The sequence below is a fragment of the Aspergillus neoniger genome (assembly GCF_003184625.1).
Source record: "Aspergillus neoniger CBS 115656 unplaced genomic scaffold BO87scaffold_5, whole genome shotgun sequence".
In the NCBI taxonomy this organism is placed as follows: Eukaryota; Fungi; Ascomycota; class Eurotiomycetes; order Eurotiales; family Aspergillaceae; genus Aspergillus; species Aspergillus neoniger.
Window position 1 is genome coordinate 954993 of NW_020291133.1, and position 23359 is coordinate 978351.

General features: G+C 50.9%; 8 protein-coding genes across 8 annotated transcripts; 2 read left to right on the top strand and 6 right to left on the bottom strand.

The window, feature by feature from the left end:
- Positions 1-1896: 1896 nt before the first annotated feature.
- On the top strand, positions 1897-3912 carry BO87DRAFT_327818 (DUF5427 domain-containing protein MTC1). The gene is made up of 2 exons (XM_025620194.1): positions 1897-2563; positions 2623-3912. The coding sequence occupies exons 1-2, from the start codon at positions 2002-2004 to the stop codon at positions 3603-3605; spliced, it is 1545 nt and encodes a 514-aa protein (XP_025483416.1). The 5' UTR covers positions 1897-2001; the 3' UTR covers positions 3606-3912.
- A 298-nt stretch (positions 3913-4210) lies between these two features.
- BO87DRAFT_394173 (5'/3'-nucleotidase SurE) lies at positions 4211-5538 on the bottom strand (the record flags this gene model as incomplete). Its single annotated transcript, XM_025625103.1, has 3 exons — positions 4211-4280; positions 4360-5285; positions 5527-5538. 3 exons carry the CDS (start codon positions 5536-5538, stop codon positions 4211-4213), a joined length of 1008 nt encoding a protein of 335 aa, XP_025483417.1.
- A 1811-nt stretch (positions 5539-7349) lies between these two features.
- Positions 7350-8248, bottom strand: BO87DRAFT_373597 (uncharacterized protein). The gene has a single exon (XM_025622588.1). It carries the CDS (start codon positions 7767-7769, stop codon positions 7581-7583), a length of 189 nt encoding a protein of 62 aa, XP_025483418.1. The 5' UTR covers positions 7770-8248; the 3' UTR covers positions 7350-7580.
- Positions 8249-8702: 454 nt separating this feature from the next.
- On the top strand, positions 8703-11369 carry BO87DRAFT_394174 (uncharacterized protein; the record flags this gene model as incomplete). The annotated part of the gene is made up of 5 exons (XM_025625104.1): positions 8703-8947; positions 8995-10168; positions 10220-10328; positions 10384-10709; positions 10761-11369. The coding sequence occupies 5 exons, from the start codon at positions 8703-8705 to the stop codon at positions 11367-11369; spliced, it is 2463 nt and encodes an 820-aa protein (XP_025483419.1).
- Positions 11370-11733: 364 nt separating this feature from the next.
- On the bottom strand, positions 11734-12384 carry BO87DRAFT_373598 (DUF2462 domain-containing protein). The gene is made up of 3 exons (XM_025622589.1): positions 12209-12384; positions 11971-12055; positions 11734-11897 (listed from the first exon to the last, which is right to left on the bottom strand). The coding sequence occupies exons 1-3, from the start codon at positions 12265-12267 to the stop codon at positions 11772-11774; spliced, it is 270 nt and encodes an 89-aa protein (XP_025483420.1). The 5' UTR covers positions 12268-12384; the 3' UTR covers positions 11734-11771.
- Positions 12385-13090: 706 nt separating this feature from the next.
- BO87DRAFT_190805 (GPI anchored serine-threonine rich protein) lies at positions 13091-14124 on the bottom strand. The gene has a single exon (XM_025618483.1). It carries the CDS (start codon positions 13977-13979, stop codon positions 13224-13226), a length of 756 nt encoding a protein of 251 aa, XP_025483421.1. The 5' UTR covers positions 13980-14124; the 3' UTR covers positions 13091-13223.
- Positions 14125-16904: 2780 nt separating this feature from the next.
- BO87DRAFT_383637 (aldehyde dehydrogenase) lies at positions 16905-18564 on the bottom strand (the record flags this gene model as incomplete). The annotated part of the gene is made up of 4 exons (XM_025624662.1): positions 16905-17049; positions 17126-17568; positions 17626-18019; positions 18098-18564. The coding sequence occupies 4 exons, from the start codon at positions 18562-18564 to the stop codon at positions 16905-16907; spliced, it is 1449 nt and encodes a 482-aa protein (XP_025483422.1).
- A 1520-nt stretch (positions 18565-20084) lies between these two features.
- Positions 20085-21030, bottom strand: BO87DRAFT_300624 (protoglobin family protein; the record flags this gene model as incomplete). The annotated part of the gene is made up of 3 exons (XM_025619136.1): positions 20085-20523; positions 20589-20859; positions 20916-21030. 3 exons carry the CDS (start codon positions 21028-21030, stop codon positions 20085-20087), a joined length of 825 nt encoding a protein of 274 aa, XP_025483423.1.
- Between the last annotated feature and the right edge of the window lie 2329 nt (positions 21031-23359).

Sequence of the window (23359 nt, forward strand, 5' to 3'; positions counted from 1 at the left end):
CTTTAAGCTGGAAAGGATCGAGTGACCTTTTCCTGTTTTCCAAACAAAGGGCAATGTGGGAGAAATGGGCTGATGGTGTTCGGGAGCGACCAGTCAAATTGCCAGTGGTTGATGAACCATCACGGAATGTCTCGGTAACAATCCATGCTGAAAGCATACTATGAAATGAGACGAGCGGGGGAAATGATCGAGTTCTGGCAGGTTCTGACATGATCATTAGCTAGCTGCATAGACGTTGGTGGGCCCAGTCTTCCTCACACTCATCATGATCACTGACCAAGTATTATTATGATGGTACTATTGTTATTATAGCGCAAGCTAGGCCTAATATCCAGCTCACCTTGACTGATTCGGGCTGCTCCTAATCAATTGATCCCTGTGCTATCTCCCGGTCTTATCAGGCATAACACCACCGCCACGGAATTCTTTTGCTGTCTCATCTATTGTTCAGCAAAATGTGTAGAATGGTCCGTGATATCACTGTAGCAATAAATGGCTTTTAAACACCTAAGAAATTATCATATTCTCTGAAAACTACCGGCTTAATGATATAGATTTCGCCATATCCCTGCCGCTGAGGCATTAAGTTTTCTTGGCCTATTATACATTTTTATGGCGTCGATATACTTCACCGCGTACCCCTCAAAGCTTGCTGCGAAGCTTGCTATAGATTCTGAGATGTATTTATTATTATCATATCATAGATAGCCTGACACTGCTTTCGTGCTCTTATTGTTTCCAGTAACGCGCGCTGTTATCCTTTTGATATTGAATCACAGGGAGCCGCCACGCGGCAGCATATGTAATGCTAGCACGCAAAGCGTGTTTCATCCCTCGACTATGAAGGACTGGGGCAGAAGCGCCGTCTCCGGTAACAAAATTGCTCCTGAGATCATCAAACCTACAAACTGAGCGAGGATGCTGTCTTCCTTCCGGATATTGGCAAGCAAGGGGGTGAAAACTCATGGAAGATCGACTTGCAGCGCTGACACTCACATACCCCTACGTTAACATCTAATCATAACTCGTGTTGAGCATGGAGTCAGATAGGTAAAATATCTTTGAGAATATTGGCCGTACATACAGAGACATGTTGCGCAATGGATATAGCGGCGGTCTGTTTGATTGAGGATTGAGTTTTGAATTTTCATATGCAGGACGGAGTGAGGTGGGGAGGCCTTTGCTTCTTTTTACTATGAGATTAGCAGGAGGTACTATTGGTGTCGCTTGGACTCTCTTGCATTATTGGGTAGCAGGTAATGCATGTTCAGAAAAGCACCAACTGCTGTCCCACTCAGCATTACAGTAGATATATAAGCTATTGTCAAGTGGGTTATCGGGTGTGACTGTATTAACAGTACTATGTTTTACCATAAGGTTGTCGGCAGGCGTACTTTGTTGAACTGGGTATATACATGGGCACTTGAGGGTGTGGCTGATCATGATGAATCAGTAACACTCTATGGGCAAAATCTTGGTTGGTAGTACTTAGTAGTTGGTAATTTCCCCTTAAGGTAGCTCAAAGAATCTCAAATGTGAGTACTACTTAGTAAAACTCGCTGGTTGACAATATATATTTTACCGTGGACAATGCACTACTAGTTGGATTGACCGTCGAATATCTATTTATAGCTTAGTTTGCTGCGACTGCAGTATCCTGCAGTGCTTCTAGTATACACGCGTCGACGGTTCTCACCAGTCGATTCAAGTGAGACAAAAAGCCACTGCGAGAAAGCCACCCGCCATCTATAGTTTAGAGTAAGTATGGCATTGGACGAATCCCTTCAAAAGTAGAGTAAGAAAGATACTTCACCCGCTAACGCCTCCTGGGCCCTTGGCGCAGGTCATCCGGGCTCCACCGCCCAACCTCGGATTCCCCAGAGCTCCAGCTTGCCGTCCATTCTTCCCCGATATTATTGTCTTCTTCTTGATTGTTATACCTGCCCGCCATCTTTCAATATAACATACCCTCACTCATAAGGCATCGCTACAATCCGCACGATGCGCCCCAAGTCTTCAAAACCCACCAGCGATGAACTGCTCGCTCAATTTGACGACCTGGGTGTCGACTCTGCCCCCGAGCAGCAGCCCTCCAAGGCGGCTCCCAAACCCACTACCGCACAGTCTGAGCAGGACATCCTCGCAGAACTGGACAGTCTAGCTACTCAGCGCCCCAGCAGTGGCCCTGGCACTCCGCGCGTGTCCACAAACGAACCCAGGCCTACGATCAAGTCGCCCAAACCGGCTGCCACTGCCACAACCCCCTCCACCGGCCGTTCCAGCGAAGAGAAACAGGCGCCTCGTAAGTCGGAAGAGAGCATCAGAGCGCCCGCTATAGAAAAGAAGGCTGCAGATGCGTCGAAGCCGGAGACTGAGAAGCCAGAGGCCCAGGAGAAACCTGCCTCGAGCGGTGGTGGCGGTGGATGGTGGGGTGGTATCTTTGCAACCGCCAGCGCTGCCATGAAGCAGGCTGAGGCAGCGGTCAAGGAGATCCAGCAGAATGAAGAGGCTCAGAAGTGGGCTCAGCAGATTCAGGGCAATGTGGGAGCTCTCAAAGACCTAGGTATGATTCTCTACCTGACTTCGCTTTCTTCTGAATGGCTGCTAACGACAAACCACCAGGTGGGGAGCTGCGCAACATGGCTATTCCTACGTTTACCTCTTTCATCCACACGCTCGCCCCTCCCATCTCGTCCCATGAACGTCTTCAAATCCACGTAACACATGATTTGTCCGGCTACCCCAGCATCGACCCTCTAGTGTACGCGGTGTTCTCGCGCGTGATGGCGCAGGTCGAAGGCGGGGATCTCCTTGTCATCCAGCGGGGTCAGGAGTCAGCCCCGAAGCGCGGACTGGATATCGGCGGCGCCCAGTTCTCTGGCCCGGGCTGGCATGATGGCCCATGGTGGCGCACCGTGACGCCCGGCAGCCCTCGCACTCTGTCGGCCATCCGAGGCACAGTCGAGGCCACCAAGCTTGCGCGGGCCAGTGCCGAAGCCTACGCTACTGAGTACTTCTCGGCCAAGGGCGGCGTCGAAGCGGCTGCCAAACAAGCTACCCAAGATCTGAGCGAGACCAACCCGGTCCGCAGCAGCGACATCTTCCTCGCGATCCAGGCCATTAGCCAGACCACCTCCACCGAACTCTTCCAGGCGGGTCCCACAACCGACCAAGCCACTCCAGCAGGCGTTGTCGATGTGCCCGAAGCCGCCGAGGAAGAAGTCGTCTTCGCACTGTACCTCCACGACCCCATCCACGGCATCGCCTTCCACACGCTCTCCCAGGCCATCCCTCAGAAATGGATCGACTGGCTCGAGACCCCCGCTATTCCAGTGGAGGACCCTGAGTCCGAAGACGCCAGCGTCCCTCGTACCACCATTCCCGACGACATCGCCGACATTATCGAGAACGGCGGCGTCGACCCCCGAGAATGGGCTGCCGAGTGGATCGAGGAGAGCCTGTCCCTGGCTGCGGGGCTGGTTGCACAACGCTACGTGGCGCGGAGAATGGGCGTCGGCGAGGGCGGACCGGCCAAGGGCAAGATGCGTGCTGAGCAGGCATCCGTGGTGGATAGTGGCGCAGGCGAGGCCGCACGCGCGATTTAGAGTTAGGTTGATGTGGTGGATACGTCGATCAATCCTGTTCTTATTCCTTATCGTATTTGCGTCTTTTTCATCTTGTCTGTCTTTCTTGGGGCGTTTGTCAACCCTTCACATGACCACATGATACGATACGAACCCCTCTCCCCTTACACTTTCAACCCCCACATATTCTTATCTTCGTTCTATTGAGCCACGACATGACAGCTTCTCCATATTCGCGCCATCTGCGGCGTCCTTAATACCATATACATACAGACGCAGACATACCTTGAACTAACCGCGTATCCAACCAGTCCCATGTACATATGACAGACTTATGCCAAACAAATAAATACAACCAACGCAGTCTACGCCATCTACTACACGTGCCCACATCCAACCTTTTAAAAATGAACAAAATAGCAATCATATTGTATTCCAAATTTTCAGGGAACATAAGTAGTAACAAACACAACCTTTGCGGGTATCTAAGGTAGTAAGTAGTAAACCAGATAGTAACAAGCAGACAAGACACATAAGTCTCCTTATCACATCATCTTCAATTTACAAGGTCGTTATTCCATTCCATTTTGCGTTACGCACACGCATCATGCCTGAATCGGATTGATTCAATCCAGATGCAGCAATTGCCCTTCCAGGCCAGGAACATGCCAGAAGTTGGCGCGGAGGGCGGTGACACTACACGTTATTATTAGCATTATCCTTAGGAAGATTCCAAACAAGAAAGAATAAGAAAGGAAACGGGGGGTAAACCAACCTAGTACAGCCACTCAAAACCGTATGAGCATCCGTTCCCTCCGGACTCTCCTGCAACGCCCTCTTCATATCAGACAACTCGGCCGCCCAGGCAAAGTTACGTTTCTTCAAACCACCACCACCCTCAGTCTTTGGCGTGACTGTCTTCGTGGTACTACCATTCGTGAGCTGCTGCTGCTCCTCCTCCCCATTAGCAGCAACAGCAGCAGCATGTCCATTGACACCACTAACAACAGGCGCGGCCTTCTCCCCAGAGACTTCCGAATACAAGTACCCTCTCGCCCAGTAATACGGGTACGTGCGAGTCCACAAGACAGGACGGGATTCGACGTCCAGACGCATGGGCACATTCACATTATACAGCTCGACCTGGTCATCCCAGTTCTGGATGAGATGGTTAACGACTCTAGTGGCGAGACGAGCCGCAGCGTGGATGATATCTAGGGGCTGTTCATCTTTGCTGCCGAAGGAGATGGCGATGCCGCGTTTCCCGCATGTAGCCGCTTCCAGGGCGCCGCCGACGGTGCCGGAGGAGAGGTTGTAGATGGTGGAGGCGTTGCGGCCGTGATTGGGGCCGGAGATGACGAGGTCGATGGGGCCGCGGTCGGGGAAGAGGTTGTGGAGGCCGAGTTGGACGCAGCTGGCTGGGGTGCCGTTGGTGATTATCACCCAGTCGTCGTTGGCATTGTTGGTGGTAGTGGGATCTTGTTGGAAGGATTCATCCCATGTGCCATCACCGCGAAAGGCAGCGGGTGGGACATAGGTGGCTGTGAGTGAGGCTTCGATTAGATGGGCTTTGCCGATCCAGGAGCGGGAGGCGGCGGGAATGGCCACGGAGATGCGGTGGCCGGCGGACTCGAGTGCCGTCACTAGTGGCTCGATGTATGGGGAGAGGCGTCTGGACGGCGGACCGTCATCGTTGACTACCTGATTATTTTGTTTTTGTGTTAGTGTGTGTGTGCGCGTGTGTGTTTGTTTAGCTAATTGAGACTAGTCATGTAGCTTTTCGTGCTCCGTATACGGAGGGAGGGTAGACAGGTAGACAGGCAGGTAGGTAGGGAACATGGGGGTTGGCAAAGAAGCGGTGACATTGGGCAGCACATGTAAAGTTCAATTGATGATGACAAGGAGGGAAGATGTTTAAAAAAGCAAAAGCAAAAAAACATACCAATATATGCATGATGAAGGAAGATCTAATAGATGTTTTTGACTCGTGTTGGGGCAATAAGAGAAGAATAATGGTATATTCTTTTTCTTTTTCTTTTCTGGAATCGGATTGGATTGGATTGATTGACTGATTGAATTTGATGCTTCGGACTTTTGAAATCGGAATATACAAAAGCAGCGACCTATAATTTCCCAACTTTTTTCTTTTCTTCTCAGATTCCAACACACTCTCTCACACACACACGCACGCGCGTTGCACTCTTTTTCGCTCTTCTCCGATGGGAAAAAAAGTGGATGGATCCGCACTGGGATTATTTTGGGGCTCGGGGCTCGGACTCGGATTCAGGGTTCAAGTTGCAGTTTGTATTGCAGTGATAGTGTATTATGATATATGATAATTGCTTCTCCAGATCAACATCTGCCAGCTGTTCCTTCCCCCCCGGTATTTATAGGGAAGATTTAGCTGGGTAATCGTTGAGCCCGACAGCCATTTTCGATCACCGTTTACCCCGACCTCGAAGAGAAACCGGGGAGAATCTGGCCTCCATCTCCAAATCGGTCACGGTGAAGCTGTTGCGCTGCGGGGGGGGGGGGCGTTGCCCTGAAGACGTCAACTGTGGTTGTGAGCCTCCGTTATGACGGTGACCGGACGGGTATGGGACAGTGCTTGAACTATGAGATGGAAAGTATTAAACTCGTAATATTACCGTATGTGACAGGACGGGACGGAGACCAGCCGAGGGACGCCGAAAAGAGGCTGCGGTGAGGAAAAGCAAAGCCTGCGATTAAGTCACACCTCGTGGGGATTTCAAGAAGACGAATCGGACCATCCAGAACGGGTGCATTTCCAAGGAGGGAATTCGCCCGGCCTGAGAACTCGGCAGTGAGACGGTCAGCTGAGGAGAAAAGAAGAAGAAGAAGAAGAAGAAGAAGTGATTCGGGTTATTATTTAGATAATAGATTGATTTCGTCAAGTAGATCTTTGAAGAATAGTATCCCCGTCGCATGTCAATAGTAGGGCATTTCATCGGGGCACCCCTGTGAAACGACACTATGTCGGTCATGGCTTTAAACTACTACGAACTAGCCAGATGTCTAGTAGGATAAGAGGGTGATCCGAGCATGATGGAAAATACCCCGTAGAGTAAGGCACCAGGAGGTGCAGGCAAGGTGACTGACTATGGGGCTCGGAGCAAAAAGCAAAGGAGGAAAAAGAAGGAAACAAGAGCATCATCAGGCGGCACACGTTCAATGCAACACAACGATTGCCTCAGATACCCTAGATTAGACTACAATAAGGTAGACGGCAGAAGACCAGATAAATCCGACAAGGAAATTGTGGTCACCAATCAGTTGGGATACCAAGGGAATGCTACTCTTCCGTACATATGCACTGAAAGCCCCTAGTGTCTGCATACTTCTTCACGTAGGGGACATTAAGACACACACATCTACTTAGATCCTGGCATCAGTGTGCCATTTAGTGCTGTTGGCTTATCTACGGAGGGTTTTGAACTCTTCGGGGTAAAAGAGGTCATGTGTGTATGCATATTCTTAGGTAAGATGATCATACTGATCGATTAATTATTACACATCACTCATGAATAATCGGTAGAATAATTATCACGACACCCACCTACTAAGTACTAACTAACTATCTATCCACACAAAAGTCCAGAATGGCACACAGGTGTGTGCGGCTATTGCAGGCATAGAGTGGTCCCGTGCCCTACAGATTATTAGTGATTATTGTTGGTGGTTTAGGTTTTCTTTGCTCTTGTCTTTTAAAAATTTTTTTTTTTTTTTTTCAGACCCTGATGGGGCCACACTATGAATTTTTATATGCGAATCCTGAACGGGAAATGCAAACCCACGTCCACTTCCCAACCAGCCATGGACAGGCTTTTAGAATAAGAATCAGGACTACTGTGCTGGGCCGCAGGACCACACACGCTGATTGCTCAGGAGCGTCTTATTCTTAGTTGGAAAAGCAACCACGGTCCCATCCCACCGGCGCCAAGTTGCCAATCATTCCTCTCGGCGGGTCAGTTCTATTCACGCTTTGCTCCATGGCGTTGTGGTTACTCCGTGGTAGCCGCGAGTCAAACAGCCCCTCTGACCACCGGCACCTGGACCGACCTTTTCTAGCAATAATATCGATCCATCCGCGGAGGACAGCCCCCCGTAGTCGGTTTCAACGGAAATGATTTTCTCACGTAATCCTCGACTGTCATGTTGGGCCATGAACGCTATCACTCACCAACCAGGATTGGGGTGGTCAGTAGTGTGTGTGTGTGTGTGTGTATGCACCTTGCACTGGCTTAATGGCTGCAAGTGGTCGTTGTGTCCGTCGGTCCTCCTTGTTCATTGTAGGTTGCAGTAGTTTCAGGCGCGAGGGGACGATCCACGGCTTGACCCCTCTTTGTACCGCGTTGGTTTGTAGGGAGGACCCCTGAGGATCAAACTTCGACGGCCATGAATAGATAGAGAGGTGTACGTACTAGTAGTTGTGTGGTCGCGGTGTGTGTGTGTGTGTGGTTTCCCCTCATCATGGTCAGGGATAAACGCTGGACCAGCTGCAAGATAGATTAAGATTAATATACGGTAGAGTGAGTCAAGTGGCAGGCAGCTGCCATCGATGAGTGAACGAGGCCGCGGAGGAGGAACCCAGCTCGTGCGTATGCGGACCTGGTCAGTGCGGAACTTATCAGAGGAATTAGTAGAATTAGTAGAATAAATCCAAGTATGTTTAATGCAAGCAGCACCTCGGAGGCCGATCGTCGCAAAATCTTTGGTGGGGAAGACCAAGCAGCGCCAACCCAGTCGGTCCAAGTCAGTCAGCCACGGACGCCGATTTTCTGCTCGCTTCGTCAGTCCAGCACTGACTATCCATCTTCTCCCTTTCACTCCTGCTTCGTGCATCACTTTCATCATCGCCCTTTACGGTCATCATCTCCATCATCATCCCTGTCCGCTTATATATCTAGCGGTCCTTCCCCTCTTCCCGATCACCACCACCAACAACTACTACTACTAACTCCGAACCTCCGCCATAACCCACCCAAACCCACCGCCCGCTTCGGTTCCCAACAGACTCAGGAACGCGCCAAAGACCTGCTCCGGCTTCTCACAAAGGTCTTTCTTACAACACCATCCCCCTTCCATCTGCCCCCCTGTATGGACTGCGGGACGACTGGCACGGCTGCGGGCATCGACCCCAAAATTCTAGATAACTGGCAATCGGATACTTTTCCGATCTATTCCGCTTACGATCAACCGCTGGAGTGGGATGCGAGCCAGGACTCGAGTCCAGGCGATGCGGATGTCGTGGATCTGAGCAACCTTCGTGGTCCGCTGTCGCGGGACCAATCCACCGTCCCGGTGGTAGGTCATGCTGGCGATTATCAAGGTAGTGAGAGCAGGTGCGACTCGTCTCATCTCCCCTAACCTTGGAGCTTCCCGCTGACAGGTACCCCTCCCCGTGCAGCAGCAAACATGGTGCCACTTCCCCCGGAAAGTTCAGCATCAACGACGGTCCTATCGAAGGCACCGTGAGTGGTACGATCAGCCCCAGGACGCTGCCCTCTTCCGCCGACGACAATTTCCAGCTGGATGAGTCATGGCCGCCTTTTCAACTGTTCAACGCCATGACGGCTGGCCTTCCCATGGAGGCTCCCCTTATGTACCCGTACGCTAAGGAGCCTGCCTCCACCAACACGGTTATTGTAGAGGATACCGGAGAGTTGCCGCAGGGACAGGGCTTGTCCGATCTTCCTCCCGATCCGTTCCTCTCCTTCCAGAATATTCCCCAGGCGTTCCCCTTCTCGACCGCTGAGACTTGGACGGCACCGACTGCGCCCGCTCCCACGGACAACCTGCCTAATCAGACCCCGGTATCTCTGTCGATGGGTCTGCAATCAGCTGCCAAACGTCCAGGACACATCCGCGACTACCAGGGTTCGATGCGATCACTAGATTCTCGCTGGCTTGAAGGTCTGGAGTCTCAGCTGTCTTCCAACATGACATCGCCTGCATCCTTGTCGATCCCCCAGGACGCGACATTCTTCAAGGAGGAGAGAAATCAGCATGACGGCTTGCAATACAAATCGGAGAGTTCTTCGGTTTCTGGAGATTTTCCCAGCGTCTACGAACCGTACCCCGCTAGCAACGATGAGATCCCCGCTTTTGCCGATCGCCAACTCGAAGACAATGGACTCTGGAAAGATACACAGAAGGAGAGCACTTCTTCGGAGACATCTCAACCCCTACAAAATGCGACCGCCTTCATGGTCAGTGAAGACCCATCGGAGGCCTACTTCACGCCGGTCTCTGCAAGACCCAGAGCCTCGTCATCTGCGCAGAGGGCGCCCGCTCGGCCACAAGCTCTTGCACTCCAGACAGTGGCCACGGTCAGAAAGCGCAAGCAACGCAACTCAAGCGTGCATCTGGACCAGAACCTGCCCAAGCCTTTGCAGATCGTGCAGGAAGACGGCCAAGGAGGATCTATTGCTTCAGCAGATTTCATATCACCACCTCGGGGAGCGCGCCGCAAGGGCCCTCTGAGCATGGTCGGCAGGGCCAATGCTGGTCTGCGGCGAAAGAACAAGGACACCTGTGTCCAGTGTCGACTGAACAAGCGCAAGGTATGCACTCAGCCGATCTAATTCTAGATTTGCATCTAACGAATTTGCAAGTGTGATGGCAACGCCCCGTGCGATGCTTGCCGCCCTACGCTCCACGAGCAGCCATGCGCACGTGCCTGCTTCGCCAACATCGTCGAGTACGGTACATGTAACTATGTTTGTATGTTGCGATCTCTACATCACTAGTATTGGTCCTTGTTGCTAACGGACACTAGCTCAACGAGCCATCAACCATCCCACCACAGATGGTGCTAGACGCATCCGGATGGACATTCCTTCTGAGTTCGACCTCAACGATCTGATCACATTCCTCGGTGAGCGACAAGGTCGATTCAACATCCGTGCCAAGCAATCCTGGGGATCCCTCTATGTCCTTGACCTTGGGGAGACCTACAAGTTCCTCCGCGGACTCAGCGAGTACAATGGCAACTCCAAGTCCAACTTCCTCGACTTCATCGATCGGCGCATTGTCGAATCGAAGGACAAGTCCAAGAACTGGCTCACATGCGTGAAAGACTGCGACCCGATGAACAATGTTTATGTAGGTGATCATTGATGTCTGCTTAATGCGAACAATTACTGACTTTAATAGTCCTTACTCTCGCAATGGAACAACATGCCTAGCCGTGCTAGCTACAGCTTCGTTCCTCTTCAAGCCGGAGGCCAGGAGAGAACCATGGACATCAACAACCCTGAGGACCGTCGCGAAATTCTCCTTGCAGCACAGTTGTCTCGCATCATCTGCCGCATGCTCGAGGTGGAGGGATTCCGAAAGCTGGAACGCGACTTCTACAACATCAAGTGGAAGCAGATCTCTCAAGAAACCCACCTGCGTTTCCTGAGCGAGCTCGGCCATATCCTGCTTACCCTCCGCTGGCGAGTCTCCTGGTGGCGGCGTCTCGGTGATGGCGGTCGCGAACCCGACCCCAGTAAGCAACATTACGTGGATCGGGTTGACCTACTTTGCCGGATTCTCTACGTCTACTACACCTGCGTTCTGGCCAAGCTTCCTTCCTGGTGCGCCGCCGATGTTCCCAAGGGCATCTGGAACACATATGCCGATGCCGAGAATGCCGTGTGGGATGACTTCCCAGTCGACCCTACCGACGAGGGATTCCGGAGGTGGATTGATCGCGGCCAAGAGCTCGTCGAGCAGTCCGGTGCCCCGACCTGTGTTGCGAAGCTAGGCAAGAACGCCTAGACGAGTCGACCTGGAGAAAAACAACCCTCAAAAAAAGACGGCGGATGGAATGATACTGAATTTGAGATACCCTTTGAAGCGATATAACTTTTGTCTCGTCTCCTCTACTTTTGCGTTATTATGAGTGATGATCCGTGCTAATTTTCGTGGATATAATTTTATTTGGGCTGTGTATATGTCATCTTTCTCATACATAGTTTTAGATTTCATTTTATTTCGGTTCTATGTTAATTCTAGACAAGCAAATCTTTGCAATAATGTGTAAAAGGGTATCGTATGTTCATTAATCATATACTGAACAGAATGAAGCAATAGCAACAGCAACAACAATACACACAGAGAACCCCAGCCCCATCCCACCTCCCCTCCACTCAAGCTGAAAGTTGATTATATATACCCTCTCTATTTCTTCACATTCCCCTTAGTATCCTTCTTCTTATCCTTCTTTCCTCCCGCCAACAACTCCAAATGTCCCGCCTTCTCTGCAAGATTCTTCTCCGTCCGGGCCACCAATCCCGCCGTGAGTTTCTACACATATCCCCATGATTAGCATTACTGAACCACAAATACTAACCACCAAGGAAATAATGGAAAGAAATACCTTAGTCAACTTCTGCTGCTTAACCAACGTCGTCTTCTTAGGTGCGATTTGTCTCGGTCCGCGCTTGGGGCCGAGGGCTGAGGGACTGCACAAGATTTCACTGAGGTTAGCTTGATTGTTTTTCATCTCCTCGCTTCTTGGTGCCGTGCGTGGAAATGAATGATCCATCAAGTTCCCCAATATCTCATTCATAAAAAGATAATTGGATGGATGGGTAGGTAGGTAGGTATCGACGTACCGCTTCACAAGATTCCCACTGTTGCCCGCGGGCTTCTTCTTAAGGGATCCTTGGACCATGGTTGCAATTTAAATTATTATGATTCTTTTCTTTGGTGTAGAGAAGGTAGCTGCCTGCAGCGATGGTTGTGTATGTATGTATGTCGGTTCAGAGGTGTGGTCGCAGTCGGGTCGGAGAAAAGAAAATTGCTTATCGGGAGGGAGTGCGGGCGGAGTTGTGGTTGCTGGGGGGTTAGGTTGCTTATCGATATATCACGTGATTAGATCTAGCTTACTATGGAGGGAGTGCATGGTTGATAGTTAAGTAAGCTAAGCTTTGGGGATACAATTTTATGGTGTGTACATACTAATAATTGCATAATTAATTACTTGGGCACCATGTATGTGTGTATAAGGGAGCTAGCTATGTGACAGTGTTATGATCTGCATGTGCATGTTGGATTGTTGGATTTCTTTTGTCATCTGTTGGTATGGGAAAGGGGGGCAGGGGATGATGGGATGGGGTCGAATTCTTTGCAAGTTTCAGTTTGAGATGCGGATGCGGTGTAAGCCGTTGGTATGGATACATACGTAATAAAGAATAAGAGAGTTAGATTAGCTTGAAGATGAAGGGATGGAAGGGAAATTGGCATCTTAGATTATCAGTCATTGATAGGATCGAGGGGGTTCCATTTAGATGAAACATTAGTGGGAGATCATTTACTGTGTATAGACCATCTATCCTACATTTCTATGTGGAAAGCCTTCTAAGGCTGATTTACGATGTACTATTTAAATGTTCATGATTATTGCAGCTCTGGTATAATACAATGCTCTTATTATTACCCTTGCTCATTAACTATGGGGGTATATTGTCATAAGTAAAGAGTCGACGAATCGAATCGAATCGCTGCAAACGTAAATACTCTCAACAACTCACTCGCGCTCTTGCGCGTTCTTGTACATACAACTGTCTCAGCTAGGTACATCCTCCATCACTTTACAAATTCCTTAAGAATGCTGGATTGCTGCTCCGCTTAGAAAGCAAGGACGGCAGCGACACCGACGGCGACGGCGCCGAGGCTGATGGCGTTGCGGTCAGCAGCACCGGTGAAGACGGGGGAGACGGAAGAGCTGCTGGCAGCAGGGGTGCCGGAGGGAGTGGCAGAGCTGCGGATGAGGCTAGCAGAGCCGGAGGCAGTGGGAGCAACGACGAAGCTGGAGGGCTTGTTGCCACCGACAACAGGGACAGAGGTGAAAGTGGGCTTGACGTCGGCAGTGGCGGTGGCAGTCTCAGGGCAGATAGTGCTGGTGATCTTGCTGATGATGACGCTGGTCTCGGAGGCATCAGAGCTCACAGCAGCGGCGGCAGTGGTGCTAGTAGCAGCGGCAACAGAGGAAGAAGAAGAGTAGGCAGGGTTGGAGATGCCGAATTGGACGGAGTACTGGTACTGGCCAGTGCCCTCAACAACGAGAAGGATGCCGTAGTGGGTGGTGTCAGGCTCGAGGGTGGTGCTGGGAGTCCAAGAGTAGCTGCCAGAGTTGCCGATGTCTTCGACGATGGTCTGGATGGGGACAACGTTGGTGCTGGGGCCACGGAGAAGGACCAGAGACACGCTACCCGAGGTAGTAGGGTCCCAGGTGATCTCGAAGGGCTTGCCAGCAGGAACAATCTGGTTCAGTTCGGGAGTGAGGATGGCATTGCCGGTGGGGCTCTGAGAGTAGTCGGGCTGAGTGTAGGCAGAGGCCAGGGCCGCAAGGGCAGAGACGAGGGCAGTGGTGAAGAAACGCATTTTTTCGATTTCACTTTCGTGTCTTGTGTGTGATGTAAAGAATGATAGTAGGTAGGGATATTGGAGAGTGTAATTCAAAGAGTGACTGGAAGTAAAACTTCGTGTATGTAGTGCAAAGGAGTGACTACCGTGGGAGAGGGCGAAAATGCGAGGGACGTCAAATCGTGAGAAGGGAAGGAGAGAAAGAGAAGGAGGAGGGGGGGGAAAGGAACATTCAAGTATATGAATGATGGGGATGTGACAGGCGTAGGACAAGTCCCTTCACAGCCCCCCCTCTCAATTCCCCCCTATGGAGGGGATGACATTCACTACAACCTACCAGGCTCCAAGCCCAACATCGCCAAATCTGCGGCTCATTTCCCGGTGGGTCAAGGGAAATTATTCTTTCTTTCAAATTGCTGATTGGGAACTTGCTCAGGAACAGCGTTCAAGACTACTGCTAGCTACCTACTATTGCCTGGTTAGTCTAAGAGATGCCTGGTAAACTTTGAGAACGGTGGAATGTATGGAGCCTACCCTTCCCCGACTAAACCTTGCGAAATGAATAAGCGATGTCACCTCAAGCCAGTATGACTCTCTGACTGGCTTACACGGCGGTTTAGTCCGCTGTTAGTCCGCTTGGATCGCTCCCCTCCATCGTGGATATGCTCAAAGATACTCGGAGGCGTGGGCCACTCAGAAATTGAGATAGATTGAGACCGCAGATACGAGGGATGAGCGGGGGTTCATCTGCCAGGGCGCTAACAGCCTAGCAATTTTAGGGGAGACATCGAATCAAGGCTCTCAGCCTAAGAGTGGGAGGAGGTATTTACTGAATGCTACCTGTGGGTAACAGTGTATATCCGCCTAAAACTAGGCTTGTTATTAGTACGGAGTAGATCAAACTAATGCCCCCGGTACCAAAATCCAGAGCGTAAATGTAAGAGAACTAGCCACGATATCGGCAATATGGTACCATTTGACTCAGAAGAGGGTCTCAGCTCTAAGCCGGCGAAGCCGTGGGACATGTGTAACAATCATAACCTTATGTCAGACCAAGCCAGGAACAACGGAGGAACCCCGAGAACGGAGAAGGGAGGATGTTGTTGTGATGGAAGGGAAATAGAGTAGAAAGAGAAGTTTGTTGGTGGAACTTGGCCCGCAAGGGATTCGCGCAAAACAAACAAACACCACCACCATCATCATTTACCTCCTTTCCTCGTCTGCTCGTCCCTCTTCTTCCAGCTTTGTTTCACTCCCAGAAGCTCGAGCGTTTTTATTTTTATTTTATTTTTTTTTCCCCCTCTCACACATCTCACATTTCTGGCAAATAACATCCGGAGACTTTTCCATTCTCAATGACATAGCCCGCAGGGCAAATTACCTGGGAAATTACATTCATGTAAAATTTACGATGGATGGATCAGTGCCCCTCATAAAGTGGTGCTTGATTGGCTTCGCCTTCCGGAGCCTTGCCAGCTTCTTCCGGTCAGTCTTGGTCTGGCACAAATGAGACATAGACACGCCACGAGGCCGAAGCGTTAAATCACCAAAGTGGCCAGGCACAGAGTTTAATTACCACTTCCGAATATTGGGACCAGAGGCACCCAATCCATCTCGTGTCCTCTCCAAAAAGTCCAAAGGCACCAAGGAACCTGTCCGGTGTCCCCACCCCCGTGTAATCGGATAGTCGCCTAAATTGCTACGGAGAAACACAAAAAAGTCATGTTACTACTACTACCCACGTATTCCCTCCCTTTTTTCTCTCCCGCTGGCTGCAGATCAACCGATTACCAAGGGGGCTCGGAACGAGACATTCATTCTGCAAACCGACCGTTCTACAATCAAGTCCCGCAAGAGCTGTGATCAACATCCTCAATGAAGTCATCCATGGCTATGTTGGGTGAAGATTCTCCGGTTCCTGTCGCTCATTCCTCGTTCCTGACTGGGTTAGTGGACCCTCGTTCCGACTGCCAATGCCACTAACAAGGCACGATAACTGATAACATGCCTTCGTTTCGGTCTTCCGTACCAAGGGAAAATGAAAATGACCCGTCATACTGCGAACCTTCAAGGGACAAGCACTCCCGCAAGTATGTACCTTGCAGATCAACCAAACAAAAACAAAGGACTGGCTTTTCTGAACACGCCTGCCAGTGACCTTCGTGTTGGCAAGCTATCTCCGCTCGAGGCCAAATTCCGCTGCCCACACAACATGTAGTCGTATCGCTTACCACGTGTGGGTGAGTGCAGGAATTTTCCCAGTGGCGTCGGAGACTAGTTCAAATGTCTCGGACTCCGATACCTGACCTTGCAGTCTGACTGCTCATGATCCATCTGCTGTGGATATCATAGGTGGCGGAAGCTTTCTAGTTTAGTTCACGCCATCACCAAAGACTGTCGGTGAAATTGTGACCAATTGCATCCCGGATTGCACCTTTCCGAAGACGTGCAGTGTTCTACACAATCCTCCGTGCACTTGCAGTCGTGCACAATATCCGACTTCCGGCGCTTGACAAAGCCTCCCAGGATACACGCTCTATTTACAGTAACAGTCGGTCGGTTCCTGGTCCGCCACCCATCAGCGAGCAGTGATAGACTACTGGTCCAGACTGTGAGAAAGGCTTGGATGCAACCGGGAGTGGCTCTTCCCGGTATCGCTAAATAAATTAATCAAACGAAAAGCCAAATAAGATGATGTGCTTCGTATTGCTGGGCCCTACTGAACCCTGCATCGAGTGGGTATTGTGATCAAGGGTCCAGTCCAGTCCCCTTCGCTGTAAGGATGCCAGCCATGGTCCTAATATCGAACTATTGGCATCGGTCTACTCCATGTGGCCTCTCATTCGTCTTCCTAGTGGACGACAACTTCCCAAAGGCCTCCAATTACAAACCCGACCAGGGATCGTTTGAGCGCTACGAGTCGGTGCAGTCCGCGCTCTTTCCTTATTCTACCCAAGTAATCGTCTTGGTTTGCAGCCACTCGTCGTAACCGGAGGTTCCTCCGAAGCGACCGTATCCGCTGCTCTTCCAGCCGCCATGGGGAAGAACAGGTTCGTCGTGCACGGTCAGAGAGTTGATGTGTACAGCTCTATTCATAGTCAAAAGGGGTCAGCAGATGGCACTTTCGGATCAGACGTAGAGCGATCTCGACCAGCATAACTTACCCTGCTTCAATCTGCTTGGCAACCCTGAGGCCACGGAACAAGTTACCCGTAAATACGGCCGAAGTAAGGCCGTACTCCGTGTCATTGGCCAATGTCACAGCGTCTTCCTCGCTGTCAACGACAATGAGGGATACAGTCGGGCCAAATGACTCCGTGAAGTACATGTCCATGTTCTTGGCGACATCGCCAACGATCACAGGCCGCATGCTGCTGTTGTTTAAGTCAACGGCCGCGGTGTCGCCATAGACAAGGTTGGCGCCTTTGGCAAGCGCATCCTCTACCAGCTCCTTGTTCTTCTTCACTGCAGCAGGTGCAACGAGGACCAATGCCGGCCCGTGCTTGCCGAATACTTTCTCCACCGCCTCCGCCATCATTTGCTTGAACCTGTCTGCAATAGACCGCTGTACTATAACGCGTTCCGTCGACATGCATATTTGTCCGGACTATGTTCGAATCAGCAGGCGATTCTATGCTAAACTGACCAACGTCTAAGCTCTTACATGCATAAAGGATCCCAGTGCACAGCACATGGCGGCCTTTTCCAGGTTGGCATCGTCCAAGACGATGGCCGAGGCTTTGCCTCCCAGTTCGAGGAGTACCGGCTTCGTATATTTGCCGGCAGTGGACGCGATGATTGAGCCCACTGTGGTGCTACCGGTGAAATTGATCTTGCGCACAGCCGGGTGAGCGATGAGGGCATTCGTGACCGCCGCTGCGTCCGAGGGACGGTGGTAAAGGACATTGAGACATCCCGCAGGAAGACCAGCTTCGCGATATATGTCTCCGATTGCCCAAAAACACTTGGGGGACAGCTCTGATCCCTTCAGAATCGTTGTATTACCTGCGGCGAGGGGTAGAGCGACTGCACGGGTTCCAAGGATGTAGGGAGCATTCCTACCGAGGTGATAATGTTAGCGACCATGAGACTGACGCGGAGCTAATGCCTTGTGGGAATGGGGATAGGTAATATACCAAGGCGCGATTCCCAATACTACGCCATATGGCTGCTTGATAACCATTGCGCACTCTCCATCTTCCGAAACAGACGGCACTGTACCCTCGATAGACGGGATCCGCGCCGCGAAGTCCTTCAAGAACCCGACTCCCAGCATAAAGGTTTTCTCCACAAACATACGTCCCGCACCTGTCTCCTCCATCTGATACCGAATCAATTCTTCTTTCCGGGAGAGCATAATGTCCGCAGCCCTAATGAGGATATCCCTGCGATCGTACGGCTTGGTCTTGCTCCATCCAGGGAAGGCGGCCTTCGCGGCCGCGACAGCACGGTTGGCATCGTCGACTGTTGCTCCGGCGCAACGGTCAATCACCTCACCCGTCGCGGGGCTCGTAACGTCGAATATCGTCTCGGTCACAGAGGACTCGTTGTTAATCAGGAGCGGGATAACCGCGGTATTTCCGTTGGGGTTCTTGGCAATCATGGCTTCTTCGAGGATTACTTGGATCTAGAAGGGTTTGGTCTATATGGCATTAGATTTAGGAAGGAAAAGAGATAGAAAGAGGGAGAGATGAACAGATAGATAGTTAGAGAAGTGGAGTGACACAGATGAGCAAGAGGGTATGGGGTTACGTTGAACCAAGTACCAACAATCCAGGGCAAAAAAAAAATGAGGGGAAAGGGTCAAACAGACGGGGTCAAAGACTAACAAATGGCGCGATAATGGAACAGCGCGAGACCCCAATAATCTATTTAGTCGCAGACACTGGTCTTGCTTGCATCTGCAGCCACAGAAGTGAGGGGGCAATTTTCGGGACTTTTCCCGACGTGATGGAGCCGAAAGATTGTCAATGATATTGCCCTTCCGGCGCATGGTTTGGAGGGCCCTCATCTGTGACTACGGAAGCTTCTGCATGGCTGCATACTAATTAGCAGGCAGATGTGCGCGTCTGTTGGAAAATGTCATCATGACTCGGATGTTGAGTGGGGGAGACTTCCCGATGGCACACATTGAGTGGATAGTCCCCCTGGATCATCTCCCAAGGTTAAAGCCGCGACTCACAACTTCAGCACCACTTGACCATGCGTGCCGACTGCGGAATTCCTCCTTTTTCCTGCACTTTCCCCCCACCCGGAGATAAGGTTGACGGTTGTAACGCTTTAGCCCCTTGTCAGCGCCGCCTCGGCTGTCACTCTCACTAGTACTTGCAGCTGGACAACCCACAAAATCGGGATGCTACTTCAAACATCGTTGTTGTAACTGAGAGTTTCAATGCCCTCTCACCCACAGGAAGATCGCGATAGGATCCCGCAGGTCCATCCTCTCTTCCCTTGCTGCGAACATTGGAGACACCAAATCGTTTGTCCCAAAGAAGTGTGTGGGCCTTACTTTCAACGGATCCAATGATCGTCAGTTTTTGGCCCCCTAGCGCAGCTGCCGCAACAGAAATTTGTCTGCTTATTGGTAGACACGGCTCGTGGCCTCCACTCCGGCAGATGCCTCAACTCGGGGTCGGTTAGGATCCAAACCAAAGTGACGCGATGGTCTACCTGGTAGCAAAGTTGCTGACAAAAAGCAGTCGGGGACCTCTGTGCGCAGTCTCAAAGAGACTCCGATCATATTCTAGACTGCCGAGGTAGGAAGGGAGCGTCCATTACTTTCTGACTGATATACTTTGTTCTGTTCTGTTATTGACACCCTAAGAGAGGTAAGGAGAGGCATAGCCTCGACACCGAGTATGGACGTGCAGCGGATAGATCTGTCCGACAACTGCAGGAGAAGTGATGTCACAATATCTAAATCTGGATATCTTCAATTACTATATCGCCTGTGTGAACCCCAACACCATCCATGCATGCTCCAAGATACGAACGATTTCTTTGGAAACGACAAAACCAGGAAACAAACAAGATAACCGGAACACATATGCCTGACGCCCGCTATGCTCTTTAAACATGTATACCATCCGTGACGTTCTATTACCATCCAGACAACCGACTAGTTCAGTTAGACCCGGCCCAAATCTTGGTCTCCGATGCCGGCTTCGCCATATCTGCGAAGGGGCATGCCGGGGTTGAAGTAGGGACCGTGCCACTGTGAATGCTTGAGCGGTCATCCTCACTCGAGCTTGCGGAGGTGCTGCTGTTATCGCCCAGGATCTTCTTGTCACCCAGGTACCCTTCTTTGTCGTCAACCATAATCTCCGACATCTCGTCGGCATACTCCTCGCCATCTCTGATTCTCCACTTGGCGAAGAGATCGTTCTGGATCCAGATGATCTTGCTGATGGCGCGAACCAGGGCGGTCTTGCGGGGGAGAGACAGGTGAGGATGTGACATGAGGGCTTCGGTGAAGATATCTTGAATAAATCCGAGGCAAGCGCCGATATGGATGTATTCGATGTTAAGCGAGTACAGACGTTCCTGGGCAGTGTGCATCATTCTATGACCGTTAGTGTCACATGATACTTTGTACACACTGACCGACTAAGAGATAGGAAGACATACCCAACTTTGTTCAAGTACCGCCAGAATTCCATCTGGGACGGGTCGGAACACAGCTTAATCAAGTACCAACGCAAAAACATCTTGCGACGTTGGATCTGGGGGCTTTCTTCGGTGAAGAACTCCTCAACGGGTGTATCGTCGGCGGTATCTCTCGTGTGGAAGGCACGAGCGGTGATGTCGGACTCGAGAAGTTTCTTATAGACGATGTTGACCACGGCAGGGATCAGGGCCTTGATATACTTGGAGCCTGCCACCAATGCCTCGACGTCACCTACATCCATGCGGTTAATTGATGATCGAAGGCAACGAGGATGGAAGTGGACGAACCTGAATTGAAGTCTAGAAAGTCTCGCAGGTAAGTGATGCGCGCCTCTAGGCGGGTGTACAGGGCTTTGCGGTCGACATGCTTCATTGGTCGATTGGGCTCGAGAGTGTATTCCATTTTGGGAACCTTGGCTTTGCAGGAGGGGTGTATGAGTGGATATTCGAGGAACAGGTAAGATAAAAGATGGCTCGGTTAGATCGAGAGGGGCGGTTGATTTCTTTTCACGAACCCCTGGGGTCAAAATGGAAGCTTGGAAGGTCGAAGATGGAAAAATGGGAGGACTGGGATTTTGTGGGAGGCATGGAGACATCATGCGATTATATAGGGTTGGCTAAGATGCATGGCCACTGGACTGGATATCAAATGGGAGACCCAACGCATGGATGTTAGTCAAGCAAGTCCGACATCCGACCCTCCTCCACGCGGGAAGGGGGGAAGAAGAGCGGACCCATCGTGATGGTGGGCACAAGGGAAAAAAGCAAGACAACGGGGTTTCAGGCTAGGAGAGGAAAGAGACCCAAGTTCCAACATCAGCCCAGACAGCGCGCAACGGCCACGGGGGATCCCGAACCTTGGCGATATTATTCCCTGCCGTCAGTATCTGGAGCCTTGAGGAGTCTTGGTGGTCTGATGCGGCCTTTAAACCGACTTAGTGCAGCTGATGCTGATGGTTTTTATTTTTATTCTTATTTTAATCTTTTTAGTTTGTTCGTCCTAACACGCTTACACAGTATCTATGAGATTATACCACCTTCTGCTTCAATTCTTTGATTACAGCCTGCTGTTCTGGCCGGGACAGAAACAAGAAAAGGCCGCTCGACCGGCAGTGTCGGGCCAGACTCTTCATGACAGTCTGGAGCCGTGGGGCAATTCGACGCAGCTGATTGACAGCCTACAAATTTTCTCAGTAATCGCGACACCAAGGAGGAACAGAAAAAAGCAAAAATGAATCAAAAAAAAAATTATGATGAGCAAGAGGGTCGACTAATTCAAGGCTCCAGAAAATTGACTTTGGAGAGAAGATGCTACTAGTGCAAACTGCAAAGGAAGCTGCCGAATGACACGCTCGCCCAAAGGTCGATGGCACAACCCAGGGAGGGTCCGCTAATTGATGGGCAGCTAATCGGAATGGCTGCAAATAATCTCGATGCTTCCCTGTAAGGGCGCTTAGGCGGGAAGAAGAGAGGAAGAAGGGGCAAACGCCTCAGAACATCGGGAATAACGCCCTCTCAGTCGTCATCTGGGCTCCAACCCTTTCTCCGCCGGGCTCAAAACGAGTCGGAGCCGATGCGCGACCGAGGCTAAACTTGGACCGCGGTCGTATTTCTCATCTTCACTACTTACTCGCTACGGAGTACCTACGGAGTACTACGACTTTCATCTTCGCTCGTGACCCCTGCCCCTGCTCTGTCTTCATGGAATGTCTAGATAGATGAGCGAGTCTGTGGTCAACCGATGCATCAATCTGATTAACCAGAATTCTGTCTCTCCTTGCGACCAAAGTCAGATATATTGCCCCGTATATTAATGTGAGGTATCTCTCTCCTCTGTCCAGCCCAAAAAGTGTCGAGGATGTGATCTGTCGGGACGGGTGACTAAGCTCGTATCCGATTGGCTGTGCTGCAGGTGATCGCGTCGAACCGGGTTCTCCTTAAAACATCAGGCCATATAGACATATTCCATCCAAACTCAACCAACTGAGGCCTTCCGTGGATCACACGACTCTCGGATTGCCCTTCCGTTGTCCCTCCTCGCTCTGACTGCAATGGCTGCTTCACCAGTATGCTATCCTCATCGTCATCGTTAGATGAAGTCTGACCCCTCACATCATCGCTGGGCACTTTCGCTTACCCGGCAGTTGAGAAGATCGTACGGAGTAGTAGTCAATCTTACAACCTCCTCCTATCTTAGTCTACCTACCTTGCCATCATCTGGCCTGAGACGCTCCACTACAAGCTATGATGTCAACCTAACCAATCACTACTTCAGCGTGCGTATGGCTCTATTTCTGCTCCAACGCCATAACAGTGTCTGCCAGTGCAGGCAATATTTTCTTCCTCCCTTCCTGTGGAGTCGTAATGCTAATGGAAATGGCGCCCCATAGTAGGTAGCCGTCCGCGTGGGCAAACCATCCCGGGCAACCAAATCATTCCCAGCTCCACAGATTACAAGCTTTCCGGATGGTCTTTTCCTTGCAGACCGTGGGTAGTCATAGTACTCACATCCATTCGCTTGAATACAACTTCCTTGAATGGCTACAGGGCCGTGGGCAACATACGAAGGAGGAGGTTCCCGTGTGTTCGAGGCCAGCCTCACAGACTTCCGGTCCGCTGCGGTCCAGTGCCGTTGAAACGAATGGGTCGGTCCACCCGCCAAATGGATACCTGCTACACAATTCGATACGCTCGTTATATCCGCCGGCAACTGGATTCCACTGACGGGTATT

Bases quoted from the DNA above. Each gene is read 5' to 3' on its own strand.
- BO87DRAFT_327818 (XM_025620194.1), top strand. From the start codon at position 2,002: ATGCGCCCCAAGTCTTCAAAACCCACCAGCGATGAACTGCTCGCTCAA. The intron at 2,564-2,622 runs GTATGATTCTCT...ACAAACCACCAG, and splicing joins GGGAGCTCTCAAAGACCTAG to GTGGGGAGCTGCGCAACATG.
- BO87DRAFT_373597 (XM_025622588.1), bottom strand. From the start codon at position 7,769: ATGGCCCAACATGACAGTCGAGGATTACGTGAGAAAATCATTTCCGTT.
- BO87DRAFT_373598 (XM_025622589.1), bottom strand. From the start codon at position 12,267: ATGGTCCAAGGATCCCTTAAGAAGAAGCCCGCGGGCAACAGTGGGAAT. The intron at 12,056-12,208 runs GTACGTCGATAC...AATCTTGTGCAG, and splicing joins AGTGGGAATCTTGTGAAGCG to TCCCTCAGCCCTCGGCCCCA. The intron at 11,898-11,970 runs GTATTTCTTTCC...GGATATGTGTAG, and splicing joins AGCAGCAGAAGTTGACTAAG to AAACTCACGGCGGGATTGGT.
- BO87DRAFT_190805 (XM_025618483.1), bottom strand. From the start codon at position 13,979: ATGCGTTTCTTCACCACTGCCCTCGTCTCTGCCCTTGCGGCCCTGGCC.